The 9,526-nt window shown below is 37.1% G+C and overlaps 1 protein-coding gene across 2 annotated transcripts in view; it reads right to left on the bottom strand.

Moving 5' to 3' along the window:
* Nucleotides 1-9,526, bottom strand: part of SH3KBP1 (SH3 domain containing kinase binding protein 1) — a 343,403-nt gene that overhangs the window by 46,249 nt on the left and 287,628 nt on the right. For both annotated transcript variants that reach the window (XM_025201103.1, XM_025201104.1), the window contains 2 exons: nt 8,114-8,215; nt 374-425 (listed from right to left, as the gene is read on the bottom strand). In XM_025201103.1, coding sequence (XP_025056888.1) covers nt 374-425; nt 8,114-8,215 — 154 coding nt within the window. The remainder of the gene's footprint in view (nt 1-373; nt 426-8,113; nt 8,216-9,526) is intronic.

The raw sequence follows: 9,526 nt of genomic DNA, 5'->3' as shown, positions 1-9,526 counted from the left end.
ACCTGTCGGGGTTCTGGTGATCCAAGCTTTCATTCCTGCCTGTGGTAGGGGGTCAGGCTAGATGATCTGTTTAGGTCCCTCCTGACCCTAGCTACTCTGAAACTATAAATATCAGAATTAAGCTCTTAACATAGTATTTTCAAGTAAACATTGGTACACACGCCCTCCTTCTGTTCATTTGCAATCTATTAAAAGGCAGACCACAATCTTTCAGGCTCATTTAATTGTTTGTTTTGATTCTATTTACTATGGTCAAGAAATTTTTTTGTACATTTTTTTTATGCTAATGACTTCAATTTAAATTTGTAAATACATGCATTTTGAATTAGATATGTCAACTAAAGTGTGGTAGATGAGATCAGTAACACCTTACCTGACCCTTGTTTGATGACAGGAGCTGATGGAGGTGGTGGTTTCTTAGGTCTCTAAAGTTAAAAAAAGAAAAAAAAGAAAAAAAAAAAAGATGACAGTTTGCTCGAAAGTGTTTATACACATTCAAGTCTTGATGTAATCAGACAACACTGAAAATAAATCAAAGCCTTTAAGTTTTGAGGCAGTCATGCAGTTTCCTAGTACTACATTCATTAAGAAGTGTTACAATAAATGAATCGAAATTAATTAATAAAATGCCACTTTACTAGTTTTACAATTATAATATTATTTTAGGAAAAAATACCCTCAATTGTTAAGTGGCTTCAGATCATTGAAAACAATGACTTTTTATATACTGAAGCAATCTATGCAATTAAGATTTAACCTTGTAAAAAGCAAACACCACTTGGAAAAACAAGTGGGAATGGCAGGAGCTACAATGTGTTTCTTAGACTCTGCTGGGGCATAAATGCAGAATGCAGGAAATATTCTAGAGGTTACATTTGTCACTTAAACTATATGGTGGTTATCCCATTTGGAAAGAATAGGTAATAAGGCTTTCTGTGCCTGATGAAATGAAACTAATTATTCACATCAATGGCCTTCTATTTGTCATTTATTTCCTTTGTTATCACCCTCCCTCCAATGGGGCTGCTACACTGTGCACGCTAAATAAATCTGATCATTGAATCAGTTCCAAAACAGTTTCTCCTCTCCTGGGGTGGTTTTTTCCTTTTGTGTTTATATGTATGTGTGTGACAGCCATACTGACACATGCTGTAAATGCCTTGGAGTGAATGCAAAAATCAAATAGGGCACCATGCCTGAGCAGATGACACACAATTTAACACCCACACTAAAAAGAAAGGGGAAAAAAAAAGGTCAAAGTGATGGAGAATAAACTTCTCTCACAAAAAACCTAAGGAAATAAAACAGGTAATATTCCCACTACGACATCCTTTTTTATTCCTGTGGAGGATGGTTTTCCTGCTTACTCTTCACACTCTGAAGGATTCACATCACTGTCACTAGCCACCTGAACACCTGTGTAAAGGATACCCTTTTTAACTGGCAGCACTGGTGGCACTGCCTGCCTGTAAGGATCCATACAAATCGTGTTATTAAACCCTGTTTACAGTTCCTCATAATTTTGCCAAACTTTGACTACGTGGGCTAAAATTGTCTATCCCTCTTATTTGCTTCATGCTGACATTTTTGGGAAAATTTCTGTCAGAAATGTTTTAGCTAGCTCCAAGAATGAGACTTGGGGGGGAAGTCATTGGGTTGCTCATTAGAAAAAACTGGAATTTTTTGCTTGAAATGCCACAGAACCCCTATTGTTTTGGTTTGAAATCGAACAGGAAATGGTTGTAATGTCAAGGCTATGCTTTGCTATACCTGAGAACAAGCACCCAAATTTGGCCAACTTACACCCCTTTAAAAATTTAGTTGGCACAAACTCAGAGATATGCCAGAACCCAGACACAAAACTGTCCAACGTTTCTATCTTTAGAGACCATCCAAATTTATCACTGTCCTTAGACTTGACCAGATGGCACATGCACCATCCCCAAGAGTGACACAGAGTGCTCCAAACCCAAGATTTTGGGGACCAGAAGGATTACTCTGTAAAGACACATCTGTATTAGACTCTAAAAGAAAGAACAGTGATTCCCCCTGCACAGCCTGTCTGGAGGAGGAAGCCATCTAATGTGCAATATCAGAGGGATACTGTCTGAGTGGCTGGGACTGGCACGGAAAACCAGAGGATGGGACTGCGCAGGCAACTAGGGAGTCTTTGAATACTGGAGTAGGAGTATACACTCTTCCAGATGAAAATGGAACCCAAGGTTTCTGAGTTTAGACTGGATATCTGGAAAAACTTCTTTACTGTCAGGATAGTGAGGTGGTGGAATAGACTGCTTAGGGAAGTTGTGGACTCCCCATCACTGCAGAGCCACTGGTTGGGAATGATCTAGGTGTATTTATGCCTATATTCTACTATACTATGGGTATTTCCCTTGCTGGCTGCCCTCCCCCCCACTATAAGTCTTGAGGTGTTTTGAAGCCTCTCTCAGAGGTATTGGGTGTTGCTTGGCTACAGCCAACTTTGGGGACTCTGACTGGGATATGCCAATACTCCTACTGGGACCAAAGCCAGAGGTTCCTGGCTAGAGGGTCTTGCCCCTCCACTCAGGGTCAGACCAATCACCATATTTGGGATCAGGAAGGAGTTTTACTCTGTGGTCAGACTGGAATGGACTGTGGGGGTTTGCCTTCATCTGCAGTGGGGGGCTTAGCCTCTACCTGGGATCTCTTAAGCATATACTGACAACATTTCATAGAAGTGGGACATTGGCTGCCATGGTTCCCCTGCTTTACCTGTGGCAGGTCAGGATCTAGGTCTGTGTTGTTAGGATTGGCAATAGTCTTATGCGGAGTTTAGATTATGGTTTGTATAGGATGGTTTGGCAAAGAATGATCCTGCCTCAGGCAGGGGGTTGGACTAGATGACTTCTGGAAATCCCTTCCAGCCTTATTTCTCTATGCCTCTATCAGTGTTACCAGCAAATAACTGAGAAATCCACTGGTACGCACATACTGGTCCATGCAGAATCATAGAAAAGTAGAGCTGGAAGGGGCCTCTACAGGTCATTTAGTTGGTTCCCCTGCTTTACCTGTGGCAGGTCAGGATCTAGGTCTGTGTTGTTAGGATTGGCAATAGTCTTATGCGGAGTTTAGATTATGGTTTGTATAGGATGGTTTGGCAAAGAATGATCCTGCCTCAGGCAGGGGGTTGGACTAGATGACTTCTGGAAATCCCTTCCAGCCTTATTTCTCTATGCCTCTATCAGTGTTACCAGCAAATAACTGAGAAATCCACTGGTACGCACATACTGGTCCATGCAGAATCATAGAAAAGTAGAGCTGGAAGGGGCCTCTACAGGTCATGTAGTCCAACTCCCTGGCCGAAGTAGGATCATCTCTATCCAAAACATCCCATACAAATCCTTGACTAACATTACTAAAACTACACAGCCAAGGAAGAGGACCACCTCCCAGGCTACAGACTAAGGCAAAACCCGCCACAGTCTGTACCAATCTGACCATGGGGTAAAAGTCCACACAGAAGATGACAACTTGTTGTCACTTTCATCATTAATTCAAATGGCAAAGTCAGTACACCTGATATCAAGGCTGTAACCCAGATAACGAACCCTGTGGTGTCAACATGCTACCACATGAGGGGACTTAATTTTCAAAAAAGCGACATGGAAAAAAAGGTATGCAACAAAAAGCCTACATCAAGAAAACATGAAAGTTGCAAAGTATCCACATGCAAACAGCGTACTAGACGCCTGGAATAACTGATCACACAAAATTAATGTGCTCAAACTGATTTTTTTTTTTATCAACTTGATTTTCCAGAAGGTAGGCAATTTCAATCTTCTCTTCTTATTTTGAGCTCTACCTTTGGCATTAATCATATTGGATAAGGATGGAAATAATGCTATTGGTTCTTTTGGAAACATTTTTTGTTTTGTTTTTGATTTTGCCTTTTGTGTGTTCAGTTTTTTGTTTTTTAAATTAATTCTACCCAGTTTTTCATAAAGACTGCACTTGTAGTGTTACCAGCATACAATATATCATGTACCTTTAAAACCTTCAATTCTTTTGGAAAGTATTACTCTTTGCTGTTTTAAATCTATGTATTAACCCTCTTTTTTCCATTGACAAGCCATAAAACTGATGATGCCTATGAAATAATTTATTTGTATGTCCTCATTTCACTTTAGTGCCCTGTTATTTACACTTCTTTGAAGGAATAACCTATGTAAAACCTACATAAGACTTCAGAATGACTGAACCCGATTTGTTCTTGTCTCTCCCTAATTCTGGTGTCTGGGCAAATGCAGAGACTCCTTTGTTATATTTTATTCAGAATATCAGATGCCGTATTCAGCAGTTTGGATATACGGCAGCTGTGATTTTCTTTTTTGAAACAGAATCAATAATATTAAGTAGGAATTCATTTTCCTTGCATGGATATTTGCCACCATTATTGGGTTATTTCCCCTTTTGACCAACTATTTTGTATTCATTGTTAGCTCTTTCTTTACATTTTCATTTCTCTCTCCACTTGCAGAATTTACAAGTTTTAATCTGTCCTGAATAAGTACACCCAGGGTGAAATACTTGAATCACTTCTGTAAATTGCTCATTTGATGCTTCATTGAAGGCAATTTGTTAGCATAAAATAAACCTACAATTCTCTTAGAAGTTTAAGACTTTGCCTTTCAGCTACTTTTATGGTATAAACATTGATGGAGCACGGTCACTTTATTAGGAGCTGCAGATAAACTGAAACTGCAATTGATGGTACAAGGCTTGGAATGGAAGTTTAAATGTTGGCATTTAGTGCTAGAAAGCACCCAGACTGTAAGATCAAACACACCAGTGCTGTGCTCTTCCAGTTCAAGAGGCAAAATTGAATTCAAGGTCACATTTGAAGCTGATGATTCTAAAAAACAATAATGTGCTTCTGTGCTGAACATCATTAGTTTATGCTTTGTGACAAAGCATTTGACAACGTGATTTTTGACAATTAGCAAATATGTTATTCATTATATTGGCTCACTCAATCACTTGTTTCTTCCAATTTATATTGAACTGTATAAATCGATTTTTGGTTTGGTTTGGTTTTTTTTTACTAAAACACCAATCACCTGTATAGTCCTCATGAACTAAAACAGGACTGAAAAGAAGAATTAAAAATAATATGAATGCTTCAAGTTTTATCTACAAACACATTAAAAGGGTCTTATAAACAATTTAGACTTTTTGATCTCAGTGACCCAACTTTCTGTTTACAAGCTCATGTCTTTTCCTCACTTCAAAATCCAAGAGACAAATTATTTCATTCACTAGTCATGTCTCTTCAAATATAGGATACAGTCATGAACATATTCTGGGGAGATACTGAAAAGGAAGTGAGAAACAAAAGACACGCTCCCCCATTTTTAATTTTTTTTTACTATCTAGAAACAGCTGAGACGAGTTTCCAGAGTGTCCATTATTTGTATCCCATTCAACAGGCTATAAGAAGCTTCAAACATGATAGATTGTTCTGAAGACTCCTTTTTTCACTCTACATGCCTGTCTTCTTTAAATTTTTCTTCCAATAAGTCATATGTATGACTAGTTTCTCTACCTGTATTTAAAAGAACAGATGTGCATTTTCAGAATATAAGGGATAAGAACAGATTTTTTTTATATAGTATTTCTATAAACTTAGAACCCACATGAAGGCTGACTCTCTACATTCTTCTTCCTTCCACTGGAAATAAGCTATACTATCTAATAAAGGATTTTTCAGTTTGATTTACTTGAACACAGTAAAATCTTATCCAAGCAGACAGAATCTCCTAACAGAGTTTAACATAACAAAGAACACACATATAAGAAGCTTATGTGAAGATATTAATTTAAAATATATCCTCATCTATTTTATATTAATCTATATTATAGATCTATTTTATATTAATCTATATCTGGGTAAAGAGAAGTAAAACAGAGTGCCTTTGGGTCTCCCTATATGAAGTTTACTTAAACCTCTAGTACACAGGAAGGAAGGTTAAAGCACAGGATTGGTAGACATGTTGCAGACTTGTTCAAGATGTGGCAAGTCAATTAAGGAAAAGAGAAACAATATCAAACATGCCTAAATTTACACAATTAACTTCATATTTAAGTGCTCGAATGGCTTAAGCTTTTGAGAAATGATGAATATCTACAAATCTTTCTGAAAATCCTCATATAAAATAAGAAGAAAGTGAAAGGCTAGAGAAAAAATCTGCTCTTCAAAATAAAACAGGCAAACAGGCATGTTGTGGCTTTGTTGGTAATATACGGCAAGAACAACAAAATTAAAGGTGCTGAATGGAGATGTCTGAAATCAAAAGAATTTCGTGCCCTGAGAAAAGAAGTAGAAAAGTGTGTATGCTTGAATATCTACAATATTATTATATTAATTATGCTCATGATATTTCTAACAGCCAAGCCACATTTAAATTTTAAATACACTATTCATTTTTAGATTGTAAGGACAGCACATTTGTGCTGGAATTTTGTCAGTGGACAGGCTAAATAAGAAAAGACATTTTTTTTTTATTTGAAAATTCAACCTTACTAAAGTTGCTCAAGCTTCAAGGTTTCTGCCTTTTCTGAAAATCACTTTCTTGTTATTAGGGGGCTAAAAGCCAAGGTATCCACTCTGATATGGGATGACATTTTACTCTGTGAAATATTTTTTCTCCTCTTGCCAGAGCTGTAATTTCACCTTTATCGTCAATAAGTATTACATTGGGGGTGTGGAGGGGGGATGGGGATGTGTGCCTGGTGCATGTGTGATATCAAGCTTTTCAAGTTATTTAATCTGTTGCCTCCAGCATCCAATTTTACTGTCAGTACTTGAGGCAGTGTCAGTGATTCTTGGTTTTATCACTGATGACTTACATAATTATTCTGAAATAATGGGATAGTCTTCTCACAGAGGAAAAGTCGACCACGTTGTCTCAAACTGTGACAGGCTTTCCAAACAGTGTTTGGAAAATAAATAACTGTGCCTATTTTAAGATAAGCATCAGCAGAAAAAATATTCTTAGCCTTTCAATTTTTTTAATGGATTCTAAGACAGTTCAAGTAAATGCATCATGAAACAAGCTTCCTCCACTCAGACAAACCAGTTTGGATTTCACCCTTATCTTTCATTCTCTCTCTAAACAATGGCTGCTGGCAAGTCAGGATGACATCTGTCTAAAGCAGGTGGTAGACTAATGTTTCATGTTCTATCACAAACGTATTGGAGGCATGTTAATGATTCTAATAATCATTACACCATCAAACTTGGCAAAATATACCATAATGTTCAGGCACCCTGCCTCATTTAAATTTAGAATGAAGCACAGAGGGCTCTAAGAACAATGCAGAAAAAGGAAGGATGACTGGGTTTACCAGCAAACATAATAGCTCAAAGAAACTATACAATATGACCTCAAATGATGAATCTAATCCAATCTAATACGAATTTTCATTTCTACTTGGGAGAACTTTTACAATCTCTACTCTCTCCTATGCCTGATGAAGGGTGAGTGCGCCCAAAAGCTTGCAAATAAATAAAATAATTTGTTTGCAAATATCTAGTTGGTCTAATAAAAAATATCACCTCTTCCACAAGTTTTGAATCCAATCTAATGCTCTTGTTATCCAGCAATTCTAGTTTCCCTGACCATTTTTGTTTTTTTATTGTACTGAATAAGGGACTGGACTAGATGGCCTTGTGAGGTCCCTTTCAGCCCTACATTCATATGATCCTAAATGTATCATATTTAAATTTCATAGATTTCATAGACACTAGGGCTGGAAGGGACCTCAGAAGATCACTGAGTCCAGCCCCCTGCCCCAGGGGCAGGAAGTCAGCTGGGGTCAAAGGCTCCCAGCAAGATAAACATCCAAATGTCTCTTAAAGGAGTCCAAAGTAGGTGCTTGCACTACCTCTGGAAGCAGTCTGTTCCAGGCCTTTGGGGCTTGGACAGTAAAGAAGTTCTTCATAAACTTGAAGGAATTTAGAACCATTTGACCTTGTCATCCCTTGTGATGACATAAATCATATCTAGAGGGGAATTTCATCTCCAATTTGATTCCATATTATAAAGTAAAAGAGGGAAACAATTACACTTACTTCTTTTTCAAAATCAGAGGATAGGAGCTTGACAAAATTATCTGGAAACACTCCACGTCTGCCATTGAGTTCTCCTTCCCACCAGCCTACATCAATGCAATCCTAAAAAGACATTAAAATAAAACATAAAATTCAATATCTACATGTGGTTCCATAGTTTTCTACAACCTTCAGGCTTTCTCCTAGAGCATGGCAATTTTTTGGAACTCAAGGTCTGCTGTCCTAAATGAAAGCTACAATAATCACCCTGCATCCTGTTGTGATGTGGAATGATGAAGGAAGAACAAAACCCATATTGTAAGTTCTTAACCAAGCCTGCCTGGGCTTAAAGCAAAATATCACCATTTCACTAAATTAATTAAACCAGTCAGTTCTTTTGTTAGGTATGATGTTAATTCCTCTCCATTTTCATTTTGGTGAAATAAAATAATTTTACGCAACTCCATTAAATTTTAGATTTGTATTCTAGGTAGTTAAAAGTCTTTTTTTGCTTTTCATTTCAAATCTCTGGTGGTAAAATATCTTCAGAAAGATCCTGACACATTCAAACTACCTTTAAAATTAGATTTCAGCACAAGTATGTTTAAAAATGGTTATATATCTGTTCATCTGTCATTGATTATTTATATGCTTAAATCTAGCACTGCAGTAGTCCATGAATGGCATGAACTAATGTATGCAACAGAACAACATGCAACTAAGATGGTGACAATAAAGACCCTGAATTATGACTTCAATAACTGAATTGGGCAGGAAGCATAAGCTGTTTCTAAATGAAACAGAAAATTAACACCAATATCATATAACAAACAATGAAAGTAAAATAGGAAAAAATGATTTAATGAGCTTTATTAAAATTGTGGCTGGAGATAATAGACTGTATTTAGTGCTTATAAGTTTTCTAGAGCTAACTGTTTCAGTTAATCTTTTATACCTAGGATGTGTGCCTCAAGCCAAAATCCTTGTTTTTTTTAAATGGTTTCATATTAAACTACCTGCTTTTTCTGCAAATAAGATTAGTAAAAAAAAATATTTTGCCCATGTTAAAATAATTTTTACAACCATATCAGCAAGAGCTCTAATCTTTTGGCTGGATTTAGAAAGAAGGTTGAAATTCATCCTGAAGACTGTTCTTTTTTTCCTTCTCCATAAAAAAAAATCACCAAATATGACTGAGTTCTATATCTCTGATATGCTGCAAATCCCGCAAGTTCAACAGAAACTAACAAAAATTTGGCAGGTGAATTCCTCTGAATAATTTGAAGTAGAGGCCTGTAGTATGGATGGCCAATCATTGCAGATGACCCAAATTAGGGGTTGTGGCAATACATTTGTGTTGGGCAGGCTTCCTTTTTGGACTGCAGGGGCTGAGGAGAACTTTCCCTAAAGTTGCACTGCTTGACTCTAGCAGTG

The sequence above is a fragment of the Alligator sinensis genome, unplaced genomic scaffold (genome assembly GCF_000455745.1).
Source record: "Alligator sinensis unplaced genomic scaffold, ASM45574v1 scaffold583_1, whole genome shotgun sequence".
Taxonomy (NCBI): domain Eukaryota; kingdom Metazoa; phylum Chordata; order Crocodylia; family Alligatoridae; genus Alligator; species Alligator sinensis.
The sequence above is the reverse complement of the archived record's forward strand: the minus strand, read 5'-3'. Positions and strand labels throughout refer to the sequence as shown.